Raw genomic sequence first — 25,980 nt, 5'->3', positions numbered from 1 at the left:
ATTGACTCAACAAATACTTAACAAACATTTTGTATAATGTACTTAAAGAGGCAATGAGATGGCTCAACAGATACAGCACTGTGTTTGGTGTAAGGAAGACCTGAGTTCAAATCCAGCCTCAGATACTTACTAGCTGTGGGACCCAGGCAAGCCCCTTTGACCCTGTGTGCCTTAGTTTTTTATCCGTAAAATGACCTGGAAAAGGAAACTACAAACATTCCAGTATCTTTGCCAAGACAACCCCAGGGACAGCACAGTCCATGGTCCACAGCCCACAAAGAACTTGGTGTGACTGAACAACATACTCAGGATACAAAGAGAGAGTATGAGACAGGCCCTGCTTCAAGTCCCACACACCATGTGCATTATGACCTTAAACAATTCAGTTAAGTTCTTTTGGCCCGCTTTGGCCCTAAGAAGTTTAGAGCATAACTGGGGAAAAGGGAAGGGATATATAACAATAACTTACGGAAGAACTGGATAAGTACAGTTAGTACTTATAACCATTGTTTATATTAGCACTTTAAGGTTTGCAAAGTACTTTACATGTATTATCTCACTTGGGTCTCACAACAACTTTCTGAGGTTATCCCCAATTTTACAGGTAAGACAACTCAGTCAGAGAGAGGTTAAGTGACTTGCCTAGGGTCACACAGCTATAGAGTCTGAGACAGAATTCAAACCCAGGTCTTTCTGAATCCAGCACTCTATCCACTCTACTTACTTCTTGACTGCCCAGATTTAATATTGTGGGAGATCACATTAAATTCTGTTCAATGAGCATTTAGCAGTCACTATGAGGCACTCTAGTAGGTGCGGGGGATACAGAGAAAAAGTCAACTAGTATCTACCCTTAAGGAACTTAGATTCTACTGGAAGAAAGCAATATATACAGACATGCATATTTTAAAAATAATTTGAGGAGGAAGGACCAGGGAAGACCTTCTGCAGGAGAGAGCAGGTGAGCTATAGTTTGAGGGAAACTAGGGATTCTAAAAAGCAGAGAGGAGGAGGGAGAGAATTCAGGAATGCAGGACAGCAGAGGTGGATGGGACAACACACTTGGGGGAACAGCAGAGAGACTAGTTCAGCTGGAATAATGAAAGGGGAAGAAGCACGAGGTCAAGTCAGGAAAGATAGGCTGGAGGCAGACTGAAAAGGTCTTTAAATAACAAACCAAAATAGGTTGTAATTTTATTCACAAAAACTAGGGAGTCAAAAGGAGAAGAGGGAGGACTGGAAAAAGAAAGACAGACTAGAAGGCTATTCCAATAGTCTCAGCTAGACGGGACATGGGCATCCAGAACAATGGTGGCTACATGAGTGGAGAGAAGGGACTTATGACTTTACTGTGTGAATGACAATGAAGGGGAAAGAATGACACTGAAATTACGAACCTGGGGAACTGGGGAAATGAGTGGGTTCTTGCAAAAAGAAAAAGTTGTGTTTTGGACATATTAAGTTTGATATGCATAAGGTACATAAAATATTAAATGTCTATTAGGCAGTGGGTTATGCAGTACTGGAGCTTAGTAGAGGCTACAAAGGAATATGCAGATTTAGAAGAAATTGGCATGGAAATAACTGAACCTATAAGAATGATGCCTGCTATGGGCCTGGCACTATGCTATATGCTAAGGATACAGGGGCTGAAATAATCTGTATTCCTAATGAGCTTACACTTTAGTGGGAGAGACATTGAGAAAGACAGACAGAGACAGAGACAGAGACAGAGAGATGAGAGAGAGAGAGAGAGAGAGAGAGAGAGAGAGGACAGACTGTGTGTGTGTGTGTGTGTGTGTGTGTGTGTGTGTTTATCATAGATATCTGCTGCATGGATGCACAGAAAAGCAACAAACAGATTTCAACACAGAAAAGTAAAATTAAATCATTTACAGAAAAAAAAATCCAATCTATACTTACAGAATAATGTTTTAACTACAGAAAAGCATAGGAAGCTCAGGCTTAAAAATTAAAATGTTCACCTAAAAAAAGCTAAAACAATTACATTTAGTATCTTGAGCTGCATCAGAGAAGAGAATATTTACAATTTCTGTTCATTGTAAATAGTGGAAATGTCCTTAAAGTCTGAATTGTAATCTCACTATGGTTTGTCGTGAAAATGGCTTAAACACTGTCTGAGAGCCATTTAAAGATAATTAATGGAGGTAAAAATAAAATGCATTATTTTTTTTAAAAATCGATGCTATTTGTTTTAGCTTGTATTCACACTTTGCTAGTCATTTTCCAGGCTACACAGCAGGTGGCTTTCAAAACAACTCCTTTAAAGGGAACACTAACTTTAGTTAAATGAACCCTATTTGGAGGCCTTTCTGAAAGGAAAGAATGAAGGAATGCAATCATAAAGATTCACTGTTGGACAGTGTCTGCTAATAGTAAAAAAACATATTTAAGTGCAGGAAGCACTGAATATAGAGGCAAAAAAAATGTGTGGTATGCACCCAAGGATCTTGCTCTGTGGTAACTGCAAGCAATGATGTTAATGGAATTTTACACAGGTCTCCAAAATAATCAGCTGAAAAACAAATGCAGAGTAATCTAACATAAAAAATTTTCACTGTAAAATAGAGGGTCTTTAAGGTAATAGAATATAATCGAGTCATTACGCTTAATGACTGCTCTATTGAAACTTACTTTCCAAATAACTTGAAATCAAAAGAATTCGGGTAACTTCCACGTAGATTTTAGTTCACTTTAGTTTCACTTAGAGTTAGTTCAGTTTTAAGGAAGAAGCAAACTCACCTGAAGTGAGTCTGCAGAAAGGTGTTAAGATATACACTGGGAACCCAGGCAGCTAAGGTGGTACAGTAAGTAAGTGCACTGGCTCTGGAATCAGGAAGATCCGAGTTCAAATCCAACCTCAAATGCTATTAGCTATGTGACACTAGGCAAGTCATGTAACCTCTCCCTCAGTTTCTTCATCTACAAAATGGGAATAATGATATCACCTACCTCCTAGAGTTGTAGTGAGGCTCAAACGAGATAATACATGTAAAGTGCTTTCCAAACTTTGAAGGTGCTGCATAATTGCTAGCTGTTATCGTTGGGTTTTTATTAATTACTACTGGGCAAAATGTAGAAGCATGTGCTATCCTGGCCATGGAGAGCTTGTTACTGAAGTACCAAAATTAATTTATTCCACAGTCGTTTCAATTATGAGATATTCCCAGGGCTTTGGATGCCCCAAAGAACTCTGGGGAACTAGGTTCCCCTCATGGGAGAGGGATATATGGAGTACAGGTCTTCCTTTTTAAAGAAATATTTGCTACCTGAATTATATGCATTATAAAACTGGCAAATTATTCCCTAAAATGTTCTCAGCTCTTCTCAAAATGATAAGTACTACACTGGGGTTCAGAATACATTTCCTCCAGCGAAAAGAACTTATGTTCTTCCTATATTCACTAATGTTTTTCCTATGGTTAAAAGAAAGGCTAAACAGGATCCTTTGGATACTTTTGTCTTACCAATTGACTAAGTCAAAAAAGCATGCATGAGCTCTACAATATGTGTTAAGTCTTAACTGCCTTTTGGTCGATTCTACCACCTTATAGTAAGACGTGACTTTAGAAATTTGACACAATTTCATGTTTCCATAAAGAGCCTAAAATTCCCTTTAAATATTAAATATAATAAAGGACTGCTAAATAATTAACAAGAAATTTTCAAGATTACGTGATACGTCTGTTAACAAACATTACTAATGATTTAAAGTATTTTGCCCTTTTAACACAAAACAGCCAAAGCTTTTTAAAATAGCAACAATTATAAAGAGTTTATTTCCTCAGTCATTAATCACATATAAGGAACCACTTTACATTATAGGACTTGGAGAATTTCTGCAAGACAAAAAACTATTCTGGATGTTGGAAGTTACACTTATTTATTTTTTCACTGAACAAATTTTTCTTTATTAATGCATACTATTTACTGGCCACTGTGCTAGGGCCCAGAGATAGAGAAAAATAGTTCCTGTTCAAAAGGAGTCTACATTTTATTGCGGGGAAAGAGAACCAGATGTACACAAATAAGTCAGTATAAAACATAAAAAGTTAAGGTGAAATAATAGGGAGTGGGCCATAAATATTAAGGAGGGGGTAAGAAAAGGCTTCATGTGGGAGGTGGAGTGTGAGCTGAGCCTTGAAGCAATTCTGAGAGGCCGAGGTGAGAAGGGAGTCCATTCTAGTCATGAAGTACAGCTTATGCCAAGGAAGGAGATGATATGTAACGTATGGGTAAAAAGACAAGAATATCAATTTGGCTGAAACAGAGTTCTTGAGAAGGGCTTTAAAATTTTTATTTTATCTTCAAAGTAATAAGAAATCACTGAAGTTCCTTGAGTAAAAAGGAGTGTGCAATGATTGTGGGTTTTCCCATAATTCATATATAAAAATCCTCAATATTTTACATTTTTCATGCTTAATAGATTTTTTAAAAAAATACAAAGCTAACAAATTTTAATGACTTTTACGGGTGTTTATTCTGAACTAAGAATATGACATTTGTGTGCTTCTCTCCGGAAAGGTTGTTTTTAGCTTCAACTAGTTTTCTGAATGAGTACCTAATACCTGTCATTTCAGTCCCATTTTGATTAACCATGTTCTAAATTAAAGCTTTCATAAGGCAAGTAATAACATCTAATACTGCCTAATCTAAACACTATGACTATGAGATTTTGGCTCTGAATTCATTAACAGAAATAATTACATTTCTATTGGTTCAGTCGTTTACATCTTCTTTTTTGTTTTAATGACGAGTGGTTCTGAAGGTAGGATATGAACAATATAACTCAGAAGACAGACTCTAGTACTACTCATAAACGTTTCTGTTCAGAAAGTGAAACTAAATATAATGGATATTCTTTCGGAATCTTTTTTTCCTATGAGAATACCTGTGTATGCATGCTTTTTTAAAAGAATAACTTTGGTCCAGGGAATGGATGAACAATCAAATTTAAAAAAAATATTCAATGAAATATAAATATTTACATTCTCACGTTTGTTCCTGATGTTACATCTTCCTTTAGAAAAGATAATGGACAACTCTGTGTCTTATCTTAAATCCACCAAAAATGCAAAATAAAATTTCTTGAAAAAAAGAGCTAAGGGTCCTTACTAGGGACACTGGACAGACGGATCTTGTTTTAGTAAAGGTTGAATTAGATGACCTCTGAGATCTCTTTTAATTCTTTGACTATATGATTCTGGTATGAAAAAAGGTCTCTAGAAGAGATATTTTAAATAGTTCGGGAAGTTTTGCTAAATTCTTTTGTAATACATCACAGCCTTTGCTGTAAACAAAACAAAACAAAAAGGTTATTACAAAAAAGTATTTTTAAAAATTGGAACTATTTTACTCAACTGTCAGCCTAAAGTCGTTCTAGTGGCTTTTGATTAGAACAGTAAGAAAAAAGATGGGAATGAGAGAGGGCTGTCACAAAAGACCTCAAGAAACAAGAGTCAAGTTTTCCTGTAATTCTTTTGAGGTCTGTATTTTCTCTAAGTTTCTTCTAAATAATTCCTTCCCCATATCTACCATCCTATAAGATATTTTTAAAAAATAGTTCTCAAAACTGCATTTACAATCAGCTTGTAAAAATAGACTGTCTGCTGCTTTATCAATTAACTCAAATTTCAAGATTTCAAAGCAATTTCTGAGATACAAAAACAAGGAACAAAAAATACATTAATGAGTTATTTCAATCTAGTGGACCAGAGTTCAGGAATTACATTTTCCTTTAGTTTGTTGTGTGGGGATAGAATATTTTTCAAACATGCAACGTAGGTTAGGTTAAATGTCATGTGTATAATAATAAAACAGATTTTAATGTTCACATATTTACAGGAAACTGAACTGACCCATTATCAAAAAACTAGGACAAAACATACATCTGAAGAACTACATGTTGAACCTCAGTGTACAAAAAAAGTGAAGGCTGTCACATTCTGGTGGCCATGTACCTTTCTAGTTTTGTTTTTTTTTCATACTGTTCCCCTGTATGTTCTAGCCAAACTAGAAAGCCCAGCTATTTTCTGAATGTGAGACCTTCATCTCCGTCCTGCTGCACTGGCAAGTCTCTCATGCCTTAAGTCCATTCCTCCCTCTCTTCTCTCAACTTTTACACATTCATGACTGACCTTCAAAGTTCAGTCAGGCACCATTTCCTTTATGAAGTCTTTCCTTCCTTGGATGTTAATTAGTAATCTTCCTTCTTTAATTTTCCCAGTGTTCCTGATATATACAATCAGCAGAACATACAATCCTTAAGGAAATCAACTGTTTTGTTTTTAGAGACCCAGCACCTTGTTAGCAGTCACTTATAATTAAAAAAAAATCAATGTCTGAAACCTAAAACTATATATGTGTATGTATACACATATAATATATATTTGAAAAATTATCAATATAAACCAAAACAGGAAAAACAGCATATCTCTCATAATTTGTTAAGGACTGAACTATGTTATAATATGTCTTTTTTAAACACTACTTTTCTAAAGATGATAAGGCTAGATAAAAGCCTTGCTGGGGCTGATAACAATTGGTAGGGACCTAAAATCACTTTCACTGATTTTAAAAAAAAGTTGATCCATATTAGGTTTATCATTGACAATTACACGAGTTATTTTATTTGATCCTCACAACAGTTTTATGAGGAAGGCCATATATTAGTAGTACTGTCATCATTTTACAGTTAACTTGTCCAAGGTCACATATGTAGCTACTAAGTAAAACTCACAGAATTTAGATTTGGAAGTGAACTCAGAAGCCATTTAATCAATGAGGAATTCTTCACCTGGGGTCCATGGGCTACCCCCTCTATCCCCCCAAGGAGAGGTGGATAGATTTCAGGGGGTCTGTGAACTTACTTGTATAAGGAAATAATTACATCTTTATCTTCACTAATGTATAACCGAGATTTAATGTTTCCCTCAAGTATGAATGTGAACAAGACATTATTCTGAGAAGGGGTTCATAGGTTTCACCAGATTATTGAAGGGATTTGTAATACAAAAAAGAATCCTGACTACAACCCACCTGGCGAGTTGCTGTCCAGCCTCTGCTCCAAGACCTCCAATGAGGGGGAAGCCAGCTCCAACTGCTTCCCTTTCGGACAGCTGTTAAAAGTTTTCTCTTAACATTAAGCCTAATTGGTTTCTTGGTAACTTTCACCCATTACTACTAGTTATGCCTTCTGGCCTTAAGTAGAATCATCCATGTGACAGTCCATGGCTCCACTAACCCCTCATTATTCTCTTTGCCTAAGCTGACCATCCCTAAGTTTCTTCCATCTATCCTTATGTGATATGGAATCAGGGTCCTTTCACAATCCAACTTTCAATATCCTGAATTATGGCATCCATAATTGAATAGAACGTGCTAGAAATCGAGAAGAAAACAGTGAAATTTTCACCTCCTTATTCCTGGAAAATGCACCTTCTGCAATGCAGCCCAAGACTTCATTATTTTATAATTATTATTTGACTTCCACATCACGCAGCTGACTTCTAAGAGAAGGGGAAGGGAAAAGAACTATTTATAACGCACCTAAAGCACCTACTCTATGCCAGGCACTGTGCAAAACTCTTTTTTTTCTCGTTTCAACAAATATTATCCCATTTAATACTCCCAATCATTCGAGGTAGGTGCTATTATTATGTTCATAATACAGGTGAGGAAATGAAGCAAACTGTGAGGTTATGTACTTTCTGAGGGCACACAGCTGGTAAACGTCCAGGTCACATGTGAACTCAGGTTTTCCTGACGCCGCCTGTTGCCTTTTCTATTGAGTATCCAGTCTACTAAAACTCCCTGGATCTTTCTCAAACTTTCTCAGTCTCCAGCCACTGTCCAGGTGAGCTACCTCTGTAAACATGGGCCCTGCCCTCCTCACCACCACCAACACTGGCCAAATCAGCAAGGTGCCCCAAGGGAAAGACAGGAGGAGCCACATGCCAGGTGGGCCAAACCACCATCACCACCTCCACCACAACTTATTCCTCTGACCAGAATGGCGGTAGTCTAGCACTTTATGCGCAACATCCCTGCAAACAGCACCATCCCCCAGGTAACTGCCAGCCTGACCTTTCCAGAAATGGTCCAAGTAAGCAACTCCTGCTGAGACAATCTAGCAACTGCTTCCCAGACTACTGGCCCTACTTCCAGCCCAGCCCCCACAGCCATCACTTGGAGAAGCAACCCTGTGGAGATATGACCTAGCCATTTCCTCCAGAGCACAGTTACCTACAGCTACCCTAGATCTGGAAAGGAGAGTTTTCATCACTGAAGTGTTTGGAACTAACAAATGGTTCAGCATCAAAAATGAATATAGCAATTTAGCAATGAAAACGACATGAAATAAGCCTTTTTGTTTCAAACTAAGAACCATCGGGCCTTTCCATCAGCCCTGAACCTGAATATTCCTATAAATGTTGTCTTCCCCTAGGAGACGATAAAATCTTTGAAAGCTATGACAATCTTATTTTCCTATTTGTATCTCCAGAGCCTTAGTATATTGCTTTATATATAGAAAAAGCTGCAAATTCTTTTTCATTCATCATTCATATTGTACTTGTAAAGTTGAATTTTTGAAGCCAAGTGTAAAACTTTTTACATTTATCACAACTGAATTTCATCATATTGAGTCAACTTAATGGTCTAGGCTTGCTCTAGGAACTTTTCTGATTCTGAGAGTTATCCAGGATATAGATCTATTCTGTTTGTACTATCTGTTGATTTTGACTGCCTTGAATACACTGATTTAAAAAAAAAAAACAACTTAAAAGTCAGGAAGCCAAGCACAGCTCTCTGGACATAGTACCAGAGATTGTGAAGTGGCAGAGCTGAGATTCAAACCCAGGGCTCTTTCAACTCTGCCACACAGCTGCCCTTGAATAATAGATGCCAAAAACTGCAAATAATTGCACAGCTAGAGAAACAGGTGTTTTGAACAGCTAACCAGATTTCCTCTTTATGTCAAAATTGACCAGAAAACTCTTTCTTGTTTTGATGTTATCCTCAGTATAATGAAAACATCTCATAAGCAAGGCTGGGTCTCATACATCTCTTTATCCCCTGGAAAATATTATAACTGTCTTATACCCAGAAGATGTATAATAAAAATTTCAGGAATGAAAATAATTTGTAAATCTAGACTTTCTTACTGAAAATCTAGAAATGCTTGTATTAATGAAGATGATGGATTATAAGATATTTTATTATCTAAGGTATAAATATGATAGAAAACAAAGGGATATGTTTCAGGACATTGGAGAAGGGGGTTGCTAACACAAAACAGTTATTTTCAGACTACCATTGAAATACTTTGGTCAATCTGAATTTGCACATTTTAAACAGGTATATTTAGGGATTTGCTGCAGACAGTGCAAAATGGCTTACAAAAGAAGATTGTTCAATTTTCAATGTGAACATTAATACTTCAGAAATCAGAAATCAACAAATACTACAAGTTAGAGTTTGATTTATTGTCCAGATTTAAGAAAATGATTGGGAAAATACTAATAATCTAAATTAAACTTAAAGGTGTGTCCTGAGTACACCTTTTTCTTTTTTAAATGACAGAGAGCTGATTGTTTAAAATTTGCCAACACATCCTTGGTAAGATCCCACTTAAAATTCCATTTATTGGATAAGTAAAACCAGTTCCTGTCAAGAATCCTTTGTGATATAGTAAGGGGTCTTATTTTTAATATAATTAAAAACACAGTGAAAGCAAGTACTCAGCATTCAAGGCACAAACAGGATTCCTTTAACCCACTGGCCTCTGCTCACATCATTCTCTGTTAAACAGGAGGCAACTGCCAGATGCTATGACTAAAAATGGTCACAGATGGTCAGTTGTCCAGTTAACACAGCACACTGCTTCCCCCATATCTTCTTAAAATTGTAAGATATATGCTGCAGATGAAAAAAAATAAACCCTGACAATGGTCAAGAGGTCATTTGACCTAGTTAAGACCTCAGGTCAATTCAGCCAAATTTAAATTCTCTCTGAAAATAAATCTAAATTCTTTTCATGCATTAAAAAAATTCTTACATCGCAATTTATAGGAAAGACTAAATCTTTAAATAGGAACAAATATATCCCTATGAATCTTATGATAGGCAGAATTCTACTTCTAACAGTAATAACAATAATACTATAAGAAGACATATCTGTGGTTGTCGTTCAGCCGTTTCAGTTCCGTCCAATTCTTTGTGACCCCACCTGGAGTTATCTTGGCAAAAATATAAGAGTGCTTTGCCATTTCCTTCTCTAGCTCATTTTACAGATGAGGAAACTGAGGCAAACAGGGTTAAGTGACTTGCCCAAGGTCACAGCTAGTGAGTGTCTGGAGTAGCATTTGAACCTGTTATCTTCCTGATGCTAGACCCAGTGCTCTATCAATTGCACCACCTAGCCACCCAAGAAGACTTACATGGTGCTTTAAATTTTACAAAGCATGGTACACATGCATTATCTCATTTGATTTTCATAGCAATTTTATGAGGTGGTCATTCTCATCCCCATTCTACAGATAAGGAAACTGAGATTCAGAGAGTTAAGACACTTAGTTGTGATAACAAAGCTATTACCATGTTGCGGAAATTGGAAGAAGGGAAGTATCTATTCAAACCTGATCCATTCTTCAAAGCCTAATTCAAGATCCGCTTCCATGAAATCATCCATGACACTTAAGAATCACACAAAGAATGTCAGAATTTTGGAGTTGGAAGGGTGACCTCTCCCTCTGACTGGAGGGTGGTGAGAACCTCCTAGAGCCTCCATCTAAGGAGGGTATCCAGACCAGGCATCTCTTCATTTGCCAAATCTCCTCTGGATGCTTTCATCATGCCCCACAAACCTCTTTATCTAGGAAGAAGACGTCAACCCTGGAATTTATAGACTTGCACCTTGGAAGTAGCCTCCACTCTCCCTCTGATTGGAGGGCTTGTCCCAGCCACCTCTTCCTTTTCTACCTGCTCATCCTCCCCTATACCTTTCCACAATGCCAGCCACCTCCAACCCAGGAAGATTATCTTCCCTTTTTTTTCTTTCCACATCCATTCTGGCCTTTTCAGTTCCCCTTTGTAAATTATCTTCTTCATCAGGATGGAAGTGCCTGAAGGATCCCCTTTCTATTTTGCTCGTATTTTTGTCTCCAGAACTTTGTACAGTGCCTGGCATACAATGAAGGCTTAATAAATGCTTGTTGACTACTCAACAAGCATTTATAAAGCATCTTCCATGTTGACAAGCATTATGATAAGTGCTAAGGACAGAAAGAAAGGCAAAAGACAATCCCTGCTTCCAAGGAACTCGTGGTCTCGGTGGAGAGACAACATCATGAACAACTACGAACAAACAAGCTGTGTAAAAGATAAACTGTAGGTAATCTCAGAGGGAAAGCATGAGCATTAAGAGAGAAAGGGAAAGGATTTTTGAAGGTGGGATTTTAACTGAGATTTGAAGGAAGTCAGGGAGGCCAGGTGGTGGAGGTGAGGACATGGGGGTCAAGGGCAACAACAGTGAAAACGCACAGAGGAGGGAGATGAAGTGTCTTAAGCTACAGCAAAGGAAGCCGGTGTCTCTGGATCCTAGAGTTGGTAGAGGGGAATAAAGTAGAAGAGGTCCAGAAAGGTAGGAAGACATCAGCTCAGGAAGGCCTTTCAAAGTCAGACAGAGGCCATGCTACCACATCACACAGTCAGCGTGTACAGAGCACTTCAAACCTTTCAAGTATGATTTGCCCAGGGTCACACAGTAGGAGTCAGAAGCAGGGTTCCAAGTCAGGTCTTTCTGGCCTCAAGTCCAATACTTTGTGTCACTCTGCTCCTCCCAGGAAAGGCATCTCTTTACTTACCACCAGATTGTCTAATCACCTTTAATATAACCCATTAATGGACATCCAGCCTTGGCATGAAGGCCTTCAAGGAGGGGGAACCCACTAACTTCAAACAGAAGCTCATTATATTTTTGGATAATATTAATGAATTTTTCCTGAGATGAAGTTTAAATTTACTTTTTTTATAACTTCTACACATTTCTCTGGGTTCTTTCCACTGGGGACAAATGAAAACAGGTTTACCTGACATTCCTCCAAATACTTAATCATAGCTACCATAAGCTATCTGAATTTTCTCTAGGTTAGAGTATCATTCCTTCAGCCTATCTTATGGCAAATACTCAATGTCCTTCCCCATTTTGATTGCTTTCTAGTTTACCAATGTTTTTCCAAACTACAGCTCAGAAAATTAAATACAGTTCATTCTACAGGGGGTCTGATCACAGCAATGAGACCACTGGTCCATCAGCAGCATTTAATAAGCTGTGTGTGTGTGCCATGCCAGTGCTAAACTCTACGGATATAAAGAAAAGCAGTACTTGCCTTAAAGAAGCTCACATTATAATGGGGGAGACAATATATACACATATCATTTATATAAAATGAGGACACGGTAGCTTTGTGGTATACAAGCAGGGAATAGAGCACCAGGCTTGAAGTCAAGAAGACTCATCTTCCTTAGTTCAAATCTGGCTTCAGATGCTTCCTAGCTACCCTTGGCAATTCACCTAACCCTATCTGCCTCAATTTCCTCATCCATAAAATGAGTCGGAGAAGGAAATGGCAAATCACTCTGGTATCTTTGCCAAGACAACCCCAAATGGAGTCCCAAAGAGTCAGACATGACTGAGAAGGCTGAACAACAACAAGGAGCTGAGGGAGCTGAGGAAAGAAGTCATGAAGAAGGTGATGCCTGAGCTGGGTCGAAAAGGAAATCGAGTGTTGATAGCAACATCTTAATATTTCCCTCAACCTTAATGGAGAGTCTAAGAGGCAGAAGAGAGAGTATTGCAGGCACTGGGGATAGCCAGAAGAAAGGCATGAGATGAGACACAGTACCAGGTGTGCATGAAGGGGAGTAACATGTAAAAGAGTGAAAAAGTGGGAAGGCCAGGCTGTAAAGATGTTTAAATACAAAAAGGCATTTACATTTGATCTCAGAGTAATACAGGGAGACACTGGAGTTTGACATGGGTGACATACTCAGACCTTCACTTCAGTAAAATCACTTTGGCAACCATATGGAAACTGGACTGGGGAGAGGTTTGAGGTCAGGAGACTAAACAGGAGGTTGTTGCAATAGTCCAGGCAAAGGGTGATGAGGACCTGACATAGGGTGGTAGATGTGTGAGGAAAGAAAAGGGGATGTATGCAATATATGTTGTGAAGACAGAAATGGCAAGATTTGGCAGCTGATTGATAGACTGGTCATGTGGGGTGAATGAGAATGAAGAGTCAAGGATGACACTAAGGTTGAAATCCTGGAAAACAGGGAAAAACAAGAACAGGTGGTGTCCTTGACAGTAATATTCCTGGAAATTTTGCTTCTCTTAGTTCAGCCTAAGACTGCAAAGCCCTTTTGGCTGCCATATCATGCTACTGACTGTCATTCAGCTCGCAATCCACTAAAACGCTTAAGTGATTTTCAGACAAACTGTTTTCTATTCATGTATCACTCCCCTATTTTATACCAGGGACAATTTTTTTTTGTTTTGTCTTTATTTGTTTTTGGTTCCAACTGTAAGACAGTGGAAAGAGCATTCGCACTAGTGACATTTGAACTAGGGCTCAAATCCTACCTCTGAGACTTGGGCAAAACACAATTCCTGGACCTGTTTCTTGATTTATAAAACAGAAAGGTTCTGAAGAATTTTCCAGTCCTAAGCCTATGATGTATCCCCACTGAATTTCAGCTTATTAGATTCTATCCAATATCTTAGACTGCTGGAATCTTCTTGGAATAAAACTGACATTCTGGGTGTTGGTTATCCCTTGCAGCTTTGTGTCAAATGCAAATACGAAGAGTATGCCATCTATACCGTTGTTCAAATCACTGATAAAAATGTTAAACAGCTGAAGTTCAACCATAGATCCTGGGGCACTCTATCTTAGACACCTTGACAAGTTGAGATGCAACCATTAATAACAACTCTTTGAGTCTTAACCAGTTCCAAATCCATCTAATTGTACCATAGTCTAGCTTACATCTCTCCATTTCAATATAAGAATAGAACCGAGATAATGCATAAAATACTTTGCAAAGCATAGAGAAATTATATAACATTCTACTACATCCTTAATAACCTCATAGTATGCATGCTATACTCTTTTATTCATTCTCTATATTTTCCCCTGGTTCCACATTCTGTAGATATCTTTTTAAAAAACTAAGTTATATGAAAAATTCTTTGTGCATTCCCTAGAATTTCACTCTTGAAAGTTTTCTTTCCCTCCTTGTCTGTCTACTCCTGTAGAATGTTGGGTCAGTGGGATCCTATAACAGTAATTTAAATGAGAAGAGGGGCAGAGCCAAGATGGCGGAGTAGAAAGACGCACATACACATAGCTCCGAACCCACAACCCATAAAACAGCTACAGGGGAGTAACTCACGGCGAATTCTGCACCCAGAGGCCACGGAATATTGGAGCAAGGGAGATTTCTGTTCCAGAGGGACCTGCAAACCTCTCGCGGGGGGTCCTTCGTGCTGTGGACTGGGCGCCGGGACTGGGAGCTGAGGGCAGCCCTGCAGCGGCCACGGCTCCGAGAGGAAAAGATCCGAGTGGGCTTCGGGGACGGGATCTCCAGCGGCCACGCGGGTCCCTCCACCCACAGAGGGACCTGCAAACCTCTCACAAAAAGTCCGTCGCGCTGCAGACGCGCAGCCCAGCCCAGCCCAGACCTGCTGTGGCCACGGCACCAAGAGAAACAGACCCAAGCAGGCTTCAGGGACAGGATCTCCAGCGGCCGCACAAGTCCCTCCACCCACAGGTGACAGGGGTCGGTGAGAGAGTCTCTTTGGTGGGTCGAGAGGGGAGTGGGGTGCCCCCATGATTCGGGCCCCCCCCGGGAGGTAGAAGCTGAGAGGCAGCTGCAGACAGGGGCTCCCCAAGCTGGCGGGAGCCTGGATCCATTGTGGAAAGTCTGTGCATAAACCCCCTGAGGGAACTGAGCCTGAGAGGCAGCCCTGCCCCTGACCTGACCACCTGAACTTAATTCTCACACTGATTAGCAGCCCTGCCCCCGCCAAAAGCCCTAAGGCTGGAAGCAGCATTTGAATCTCAGACCCCAAACACTGGCTGGGAGGACCAGGAGGCGAGGTGGGTGTGAGGAGAATATTCAGACGTCAAGTCACTGGCTGGAAAAATGCCCAGAAAAGGGAAAAGAAATAAGACTATTGAAGGCTACTTTCTTGGAGAACAGACATTTCCTCCCTTCCTTTCTGATGAGGAAGAACAATGCTTACCATCAGACAAAGACACAGAAATCAAGGCTTCTGTGTCCCAGCCCACCCAATGGGCTCAGGCCATGGAAGAGCTCAAAAGGAATTTTGAAAATCAAGTTAGAGAGGTGGAGGAAAAACTGGGAAGAGAAATGAGAGAGATGAAAGAAAAGCATGAAAAGCAGATCAGCTCTCTGCTAAAGGAGAACCAAAAAAATGTTGAAGAAATTAACACCTTGAAAACTAGCCTAACTCAATTGGCAAAAGAGGTTCAAAAAGCCAATGAGGAGAAGAATGCTTTCAAAAGCAGAATTAGCCAAATGGAAAAGGAGAGTCAAAAGCTCACTGAAGAAAATAGTTCTTTCAAAACTAGAATGGCACAGATGGAGGCTAAGGACTTTGCGAGAAAGTATGATATCACAGAACAAAGAGAGAAGAATGGAAAAATGGAAGATAATGTGAAATATCTCATTGGAAAAACAACTGACCTGGAAAATAGATTCAGGAGAGACAATTTAAAAATTTTGGGACTACCTGAAAGCCATGATCAAAAGAAGAGCCTAGACATCATCTTTCATGAAATTATCAAGGAAAACTGCCCTGAGATTCTAGAACCAGAGGGCAAAATAAATATTCAAGGAATCCACAGAACACCACATGAAAGAGATCCAAAAAGAGAAACTCCTAGGAACATTGTGGCCAAATTCCAGAGTTCCCAGGTCAAGGAGAAAATATTGCAAGCAGCTAGAAAGAAACAATTCAAGTATTGTGGAAATACAATCAGGATAACACAAGATCCAGCAGCCTCTACATTAAGGGATCGAAGGGCATGGAACAGGATATTCCAGAAGTCAAAGGAACTAGGACTAAAACCAAGAATCACCTATCAGTAAAACTGAGCATAATACTTCAGGGGAAAAAAATGGGCATTCAACGAAATAGAGGACTTTCAAGCATTCTTAATGAAAAGACCAGAGCTGAACAGAAAATTTGACTTTCAAACACAAGGCTCAAAAGAAGCATGAAGAGGTAAACAGGGAAGAGAAATCAATCATAAAGGACTTACTAAAGTTGAACTGTTTACATTCCTACATGGAAAGATAATAATTGTAACTCCTGGGACTTCTTTCAGTATTTATGTAGTTGGAGGGATTATATACATATAGACAGAGGACACAGGGTGAGTTGAATAGCAAGGGATGATATCTAAAAATATAAAATTAAGGGGTGAGAGAGGAATATGTTGGGAGGAGAAAGGGAGAAATGGAATGGGGCAAATTATCTCTCATAAAAGAGGCAAGAAAAAACTTTTTCAATGGAGGGGGAAAGGTGAGAGGCGAGAGGGAAAAAGTGAAGCTTACTCTCATCACATCTGGCTTAAGGAGGGAATAACATGCACACTCAATCTGGTATGAAAATTTATCTTACATTACAGGAAAGTAGGAGAGAAGAGGATAAGTAGGGTGTGGGGGGATGATGGAAGGGCAAATGTGAAGAGGGGGCAATTAGAAGTAAACATTTTTGGGGAGGGACAAGGTTAAAAGAGAGAATAGAATAAATGGGGGTGGCAGGATAGAATGGAGGGAAATATAGTTAGTCTTTCACAACATGACTTTTATGGAAGTCTTTTGCATAACTATACATGTATAACCTATACTGAATTTCTTGCCTTCTCAGTGGGGATTGGTGGGGATTGGTGGGGAGGAAGGAAAGCAGAGAAGTTGGAACTCAAAGTTTTAAAAATGAATGTTAAAAAATGTTTCACATGCAATAAGAAATACAGGTAATGAGGTATAGAAATCCCTTTTGCTCTACAAAAAAATAGAGGAGATGGGGATAAGGGAAGGAATGGGCATGACAGAAGGGAGGGCAGATTGGGGGAAGGGGCAATCAGAATGCACGGGGGGAGGGGAAAGATGGGGAGAAAATATGGAACTCAAAATCCAATGAATGTTGAAAAGTAAAAATAAATAAATTTTAAAAAATTTTGATGTTGATTCGAAGTATAATGTAGCTTCCTTTTCTTTCTTGATATTATGAATCTTTATTTTTCCATTGTCTGATAGCATAATTATAACTGCTTTTAAAAGAATTGCCTGATACAAGGTAAATTTTGTTTCAGACAGATTGTATAATCTAGTTACATTTAAAGCTATAATACTTAGGCTTGCATTTTCCTTTACTTATTTCTTTGGTATTTATTTTTACCACCTCTTCATTTAGGTCAGTACTTTGTCCCAGCAATTAGGTCTGCTCATATTATTTTGACTCTAGTGTATTCCCAGAGGCTCTCCCTTTCATCTCCTCCAAATTTACCTGTTCTAAATTGTGGTATATGAATGTAAGGGAATACTATTGTGCTATAAGAAATGATGAACAGGAAGACTTCAGAGAGGCCTGGAGAGACTTATATGAACTGATGCTGAGCCAAAGGAGCAGAACCAGGAGAACTTTGTACACAGCAACAACCTCTGTGTGCAAGGAATTTTTCTGATAGACTTAGTCCTTCCTAAGGAATGCAAGGACCTAAAAATTTCCCAATGAACTTTTGAGGGAAAACACCTTCCACATCCAGAGAAAGAACTATGGAATTGGATCGCAGAATGAAGCAGTCCATTTTCTTTTGTGTTATGTTTTGTTTTGTTGTATGATTTCTCCCTTTCATTTTAATTCTTCTATTCAACATGACAAGGTGAAATTGTATTTAATAGGAATATATTGTATAGAACCTATATAAGATTACAAGCTGTCTTGGGAAGGGAGTGAGGAGGGAGGAGAGGGGACGGAAAAAACCTAAGATATATGGAAGTGATTATAGAACATTGAAAACAAAACAATTCTTAAAAAAAAACCGAATTTACCTGTTCTAATGTTTTTGAATTTACTTAAGTTGTTCATTTCCTTCTTTATGTTTATCAGTTTATCCCCTTTTTTTGTCTGCTCTTTTACTGCACAGATCTAGCAGTCATTCAAAATTCTCCCCCAACCTCTTACTTTAGTAACTATCTTTCATTGTGTCCCTTTCTAAGAAGTATTCCTTTGCTTTTGTCAACCTCATTACTTCTCTTCCTTTCTAATCTATTCTCATTTTTTTTTCTGATTTGTAATTCTGATTTTCTGACTTACTTGTTCCTTCTTTATTTTTTCATTGTCTGTCATAGAAGTAAAGTTTCGGATACACCAGGTCTGCGGTCTCTCTTCTATCCATTTTTCTATGTTAAAATTGAATTCTTGCCCTGTGCTCTCCTTTTTTATCTCCTGTGCCTTGTTCTTAGAAATATCCATTTAAGAGGGGACTAATGGGTTGTGTGGCAGAAGTCATTTTTTGTTTCAAATTGTGAGACCCAGTTCTACTTCCAGTTTTACCAGGATCCATCTCCTTACCTCAGGCCATATTATCTCATCTTTGGTTACATGTTCCCCCTGCAACTCGAGGTGCTAACTTCTTGGGATGTTCTTCAAAAGCGTTGATTGTTTTCAAGTCAATTGATATTTCTACCCCTCATTTGTTTTCACTCACCCCAAATATAATTAACCAGGATTAATCTATTTATTTAATTACAATTAATCACAATTAATCACACTGTGAAGAAATGGAAAGATACAAAGCCAGACGAAAGGTAGAGAGACAAAATGAGTAACTGAAATTTTGAAAAGCTTCCAACAGCCCAAAAACCTGTTTTGATGCAAGCAATAGATTGGTTTAGAGAAAAAATTTTTTTTTCCATTCTTCTCCTGTTTGTTACTACATCTGTTCCTCCCACCTTAAGTGCAATTTTTTTGTTCTAGTTAGCCAGGAAAAAAGAAAGAACCAAGTTATACACTCACCTAAACCACTAATAGTATGAAGAAAGTCACTAGCATCCAAAAGGATCGGTCCATTCTCCTGTTGTCCCTCCTCTTTGTAGTATAACTTGTAACCCTGAACAGCGGCTGTGTCTTCAGATTCTTGCTGCCACCTCACTGTAATAGTGGTGCAATTCAGAGGCTCCAAACGTAACTCTGGAGACTTTGGGGCTAGACATTTAAAAACAAAAACACAACGTAAAAAGTATAAGCATGTAAGAAAAACTTAACATCTTTCAAAGTACTGAGTTTCAGCCTACGTTTACAGAGGCATAGAATCAAGGCCTAAGGACATATGGTAATGTTGCTGCAATTGAGGGGATTTAAATGTTCTTTTCTCAAGGATGGACAGATCTAACAAATAAACAAAAAGGAAAGTATTAAATTTAACAAACTATTGAAAAATCTAGAGCCAAAAAATGAATTTCATCTTCTTGAATGAAACATTGAAGGAAACAAATACTTTTTAGCACTATTCCTGCCCTCCCCCCAAAAAGCAGCCTGATATCTGTTATCAACCAATAGTTGATGATACCACATTTGGAGAGTGATGTTCCCTTCTGGGAACCCCATTTTAGAAATAATAATGATAAGCTAGAGGTATCCAAAAAAGGGCAAGCCAGGATGTTGAAGAGTCTCAAGATCGTGACACATAAAATTAAATTTAAAGAGCTCGAACTATCTAGTCTAAGGAAAATTTAGAAAAGATGAGAATTCCTGTTTTTCAGTAACTAAAGGACTAGCATAGAGAAGACAGACTAAATTTGTCCTGCCTATCCTCACTCAGTAAACAATGACCAGTGCATGGTAGTTACAGAAAGGCTTATTTAGGTTTAGAGGGAAAACACAACAAAACACCCTTTCTTAACAATTAGAGCTCTCCCATAGTGAAAAGAGTTGCCTCAGGAGTAAAAGAAGTTACCTGCCTTCAAGTCTCAGAGGACACTAGAGAACAAGTTCTCTTATCTCAAATGAAAGATAATATCTGTTAAACATTTAGCACAGTGTCTGGCATAAAATAGGCACTTAATAAATGCTTGTTCCCTCCTTCCCTCTAAATCTAATGTTCTTTGTGTCAGACTGGTCAGATTAAAAAAAAAAAAAAACAACCAAAAAACCCAAAACAACTCCAAAACCTCATACAATTAAAAGTCATTAATTTGCAATTGGTGATAATTAATCCTGAAGACCCAAGTTTCTACTACATATGAAGAAAGGATTTCCTATACAAAATAATAGTGTAAACAAGATGTTAAAGGAGTTTTTTTAAAGCAACCCAATGGTTTCTATGCAGAAAGATGCTAATTGTAAGTAGATGTCTTTTCTCTAGCAAATTCCCCCACTGGAAGACTAATGATTTATAAAAGAGTTGGGTCTTTTTGCACTTTGTGTAATAAATTCTTGAACTTTTTTTTTCAAACAAGTCTCTGTCCTCTATAGCTCATTATTTACTATTAGTGTCAGTCTTTAAAAGAAATAAATTTCTGCTTCACCAAGACCCTCCTAAACAATAGCCATTCATTGGACATAATGCTCTGCCACTTGGCTTTTCTGATGCAGTCAAAATTTATAGTTTACAGAGTGACATGTTTCTCAGAATTCCTATATTTTGGAGACCAAACCTAGAATGAAACAGGCAAAGATGTTGTTTTATGTACTTGCTACTACCTAGAAAAAAAATTGATTTTTTGATCTTTTCTATAAGGATAAAAAAGTCAAGCACGCAACAGGAGAAACAGGCTACAAGCTTTGGGGTACTGTAAATGCTAAGAAAAGGAGTTATCATGAAGAGCAAAAATGTGAAAAGAAGGAAGGAAAAAACACTCACCAAAACTTAAAAGAGTGGAGAAATCAAATGAAGAAAGATAATGAAGATGAATAAAAATAAAAGAATGGAATAAAGGGAAAGAAAAGAGAACAAAGTTTTGAAAAACACATCTACTGCTACAAAAATGAATTAATTCTTCTAAATTTTAGAAGTTTGCACTATCAGACAAATGAAGAAAAAATTCAATGAAGCACGAAACAGAAATTTTCTAATTCCAAACATAAAATCATTAGGTCCAAGTATCATAGTAAAAGGAAGCTTCTACTTCAGAAAATGAAATAAAAAAGATTCCACCAGACCTCATAAGGTATTTAAGAAAATTTACCTTTCACACTTGTAGCTTTTGGTGTTCTATGTGAAGTCCATACTGATGCCTCTCCCAAACCTACTCTTGTTGCAGCAGTAATTCTCACCAAGTAGACACTATCAGGTTTCAGGCCCTCTAAGAGATATTCATGAATGGTTCCTGGGAGTTCCAATACTTGGATAGAGCTCTCTGTACTGATTCGAAAGGACACCCGATAAAGTATAACTTGGCCTCGGCGGTATTTGGCTGGGATTGGTAGCCAAGAGATGAGAATGTCTGTAGGGCTTCGACTTGTTAAGCTAATTTCAGGAGGTCTTAAAGGAACTGCAAACATAAGAAAATGGGGCATCAATTTGGAATCAAATGTGTCAGTGAACATTCATTAAATATTCCGTATGCCTACAGGAAAAATATCAGGTTTGTAATACGTCCATAATGAAGAGATATAATTCCTGCTTAGAGGGTTTACTAATAAAGTAATACTTCATCAATACTCCAAAGATTAGTAATTTAATTGGTGTAGGTCCTTTCTGTAACTAAGTAGATTGTAGACTTTTTGGGAATCATAATGACCAGAAGATTCATCAACCTGTGGCCAACTTTTTATGACAAACTTAGCTAAGATGATCTTCAGAAGATAAACCACTGGACCTCAAAATCAGTTCAGACTGGCTGAAGAGGTAGCCTAAAACAAACAGTTTTAAATGTTACAGTGAGAAATCATATTTTAAGTTAGTGACAATTCCTGAGAATAAGAATGATCTGACCTCAAGTCAAACCTAAGCTTAAAGATATTTTTGACATCTCTGTGGAAGAGAGGTTGGAAAGGGGAAGGAACTACCCCTGATAACACAGGCAGGAAGTGATGAGAGCCTGAATTAGGTGGGGTGGTCATTTGAGCAGAGAGAAGGAAGTGTATATAAAAAATGTACAGTTAGAAGGGACTAGACCTGGCAACTAATTGGATGATAACCATGAAAGAAAGGGAAAGATTTGAGGATAACTCTAAGATTACAAACTTGTTTGAAAGAAGAGTAATTCCAGTGGTAAAAGAAAGCTTTATTGTGCACATATTGCATTGGAGATGCCTACGGAATACTGACATCGAGAGAAAAGTGACCAGCAGGTTTTTGGTGCTGCTGCACCACAGTTCAGCAGACAGGAGATTAAGGCTAGATACATAAATGTGTGAGTCATCTGTACAGAAATGATTATTGAAATCATGGAAGCTGATGAGATCGCAAAGAAAGAGAAGAGGAATTAAGACAGAACCTTGGGGAAATAACTAACATTAGGGAGCGGGACACAATTAACAATCTGGCAGAAGAAACAGAGTAAGAGAACCAGAAGAGAAAAGTGTTCCAAAGAAGGGAGGAGAGAATAAATAAAAGGAAGGGTCAGCAGTATCAAATACTGCAGAGGTCAAGAAGGATGGTAGAAAGGCCATCATAAATATCAATTAAGAGTTATTACTATACTAGGTCTGTATCCCAAAAGAGATAAAAAAATAAAAAAGGAAAAAGACCTATATGTGGGGAAATATTTACAGCAGCTTTTTTCTGGGGGTAAAGAATGGGAAGTTGAGGGTATGCCTATCAGAGGAACGGCTGAACAAGAGTACGTTACTATGATGGAATACTACTGTACTATAAGAAACAGTGAGGAGGATGGATGTCCTCAGAAAAACTTAGACAGACTTGCATGAACTGATGCAAAGTGAAATGTACCGTGCACAAAATAACACCAGTCTTATAAGATGATCAGCCATGAATGACTTAGTTATTCTCAGCAATACAACGATCCAAGGTAACTCTGATGAACTTATGGTGAAGAACGCTAACCATTCCCAGAGAAAGAGCTGCTGGTGTCTGAATACAGACTGAAGCATATTTCTTTTACTTTATTTTTCTTCAACTTTTTTGTCTACTCTCTTTCATAACATGATTATTATGAATAGGTCTTGCAGGACTACCCATGTATAACATATATGGAATTGCTTGCCTTCTCAATGGGGAGGGGAGAAAGGGAGAGAATTTGAAACTCAAAGTTTTAAAAACAAACGCTAAAAATTGTTTGGGGAAAATAAAATACTAAATAAAAGTTTAAAAAGAGTTATGGTAGGCTGAATAGTCAGGTGACCAACAAGGTAGAGAAGATATCTTCTTATATCCTCATGACCTATCAAACATCTCCAATGTAGAAATCTTGTGCAAGAGATAAAGCATTTCCTTTGTTTCCATGTTTCCTAAGATAACAGTTAAAATGAGGTAAAACCTGATGAACTAAAAGAAAACAAAGTTAACCCATAACACACTCACTCAGCATCACCCCCTTCCTCACTGGTCACTACTCTATGACAAGGCTGCATGAAGCTGACCCCTGGGCTATCCATCTAATATGACTCTATAAACCTCTTCTCCCTCATGCTGTAGAAAACCAAGCTTGCTCTGGATAGTACTGTAATGTGACAGTGGCAACAGTCTTGCAACAGAGTTCAGCTAGAGCTGAACAGAAGGTCCTGGGGCAGGAAACATGGGTGTTGCTCCACTATGCCTAAAAGACAGAGGGACTGGCATCCAACTGGAGCTAGTAGTAATAGAGTTGTCCTAAAACAGGCTAAGCCAAAATATTTGAAGAACAAAAGTATTGTCTTTACACAAGAAGTAAAAACAAATCAGAATTCAGAAAGAGTGATGGTAACCATGGAGAGAATGATTCAACCCACTGGTAGGATGGGGGTCCAAACTGCAAGATGTTGAGAAGTTAATGGGAGATAAGGAAGTGAAGTGGAGGGAAAGTGGTTTTTTTTAAAGGACTACAAAGGAAAAGAAGTATAGTATAACAGTTTTAAGGGGATGAAATGATTATCAAGGTTTGGTTTTTTTGTTTGTTTTTAAGACAGGGGAGCGGTAAGATGGTTTATAGATACTAGAGAAGAATCCGGTAGACAACAAGAGTCTGAAAATGAGGAGAGGTAGTAAAAGGGACAAGCCTCCAGAAAAGAGAGCAGGCAATAGGCCAGGGTGCAAATAGAGAGGCTTTAGTAAACAGGACTTTCCCAACTTGGTAAAATCTCTGAAGTTTGTGGTCTACTGGTATAGTCTCTGGAAAACCAGGTCACCTTCTTATCATGATAATAACACCAGTTAAAATTATGAGTTAATATGTATGATACAAAAAACAAGGAACAACAAAAGAGGTAAGTTTAGATAGGATTGAGAGTATGATTTAATAAACACTGGGAAATGAGAATAGTCAAGCAGAGTAGAGCAAGCTGATTCAAAGGTAAGTGTAAGAAACCATGTTTGCTCTAAAAGGAAATTAAAAGATTAAAATCTAAAAAGAAAAAGTTCATTAAAGAAAAAAACGCAGTTAAAGGTTTTGGAGAGAATAAAAAAGGAAAAAATAAAAGAACTTCTATGATATTTTTAACTCCTTTCCATCCATGATGGAAAAAAACAAAGGACAAAAGTAGGGGTAGCCATCCAAAAAGAGTGTAAGTATAGATCCAACTATGTATAGATCCATCTAAGTATAGATCCAACAAAGCGACAGAACAGATCAAACAGAAGAATACAGAAAAATATTTGTTCTCTTAAATTCTTAGATGAAGAAATTTCTTTTTTCTCTTGCTTCAAAGACAGTAAAAGAAAGCTATTAGAAAGCAAAGATATTTTTCCATCACCATATAAACTTAGTGAATTTTCCTTTAGGGGTTTATACCATATTAATTTGTTTTTAATTAAATAGTTCACCATGAAAAATATTAGACATCAATACAACCAAAAATATTAGATATGAATTTTGGAGCTATATATCTAGCCCTAACCTCCTTCCTGAGTCTTGTATCACCAGCTGGTAGCTGAACATCTTTCCTCCCAGATCATCTCTGATTTATCTGTACATCTTGTTTGAACATAGCTGTTTTTCATATTCTCTCCTTCACTTAGACTGTGAGTTCCTTGAGAACAGAGACTGGTTTTGGGGTTTTTTTTTTACCTTTCTTTGTATCTCCAGCACTTAGCCAGTACCTGGCACACAGTAGACATCTAACAAATGCTTATTGACTAATTTACTGACCAGAAGCTTCATGTTTCCTCCAGAATCAAATATAAAAACCTGTGTTTGGCTTTAAATCCCTTCATAGTCTGGCCTTTTCCTATCTTTCCAGTTTTCTTATACCTTACTCCCCTTCATATAGTCTTCAGTCTAACACCACTGGCCTTGTTGTTTCTCAGATATGAAACTCCACTGCCTTATTTCATACCTTTTCTTTTTTAAAATTAACTAATCAATTAATTTTTAACTTTCAACATTCACTTCTCCAAGATTTTGAGCTCCAAATTTTCTCCCCATCTCTCCCCTCCCCACCCCAAAACAGCAAGCATTCTGATTATCCCTTCCCCTAATTCGTCCTCCTTTCTATCATACCACCCTCCACCATTCTCTCATCCCCTTTCCTTCTATTATCTTGTAGGGCAAGATAGATTTCTATACCCCATTCCCTGTATGTCTTATTTCCCAGTTGCATGTAAAAACAATTTTTAACATTCGTTTTTAAAACTTTGAGTTCCAAATTCTCTCTATTCCTCCCTCCCCACCCAACCCCTCCAATCCCTTAATGTAGGAAACTGCTAGAGCTCATATTTTTCTGATTGTGTTTCTTCAGTACTTGACTACTTGCAATATTTT

The 25,980-nt window shown here is 38.0% G+C and overlaps 1 protein-coding gene across 2 annotated transcripts in view; it reads right to left on the bottom strand.

Moving 5' to 3' along the window:
- Nucleotides 1-25,980, bottom strand: part of PRTG (protogenin) — a 151,837-nt gene that overhangs the window by 50,737 nt on the left and 75,120 nt on the right. For both annotated transcript variants that reach the window (XM_072615936.1, XM_072615943.1), the window contains 2 exons: nt 21,307-21,612; nt 19,136-19,324 (listed from right to left, as the gene is read on the bottom strand). In XM_072615936.1, coding sequence (XP_072472037.1) covers nt 19,136-19,324; nt 21,307-21,612 — 495 coding nt within the window. The remainder of the gene's footprint in view (nt 1-19,135; nt 19,325-21,306; nt 21,613-25,980) is intronic.

The sequence above is a fragment of the Notamacropus eugenii genome, chromosome 1, assembly GCF_028372415.1.
Source record: "Notamacropus eugenii isolate mMacEug1 chromosome 1, mMacEug1.pri_v2, whole genome shotgun sequence".
Lineage (NCBI taxonomy): Eukaryota > Metazoa > Chordata > Mammalia > Diprotodontia > Macropodidae > Notamacropus > Notamacropus eugenii.
Note: the sequence above shows the minus strand (reverse complement) of the source record. Positions and strands in the feature narration are given on the sequence as shown.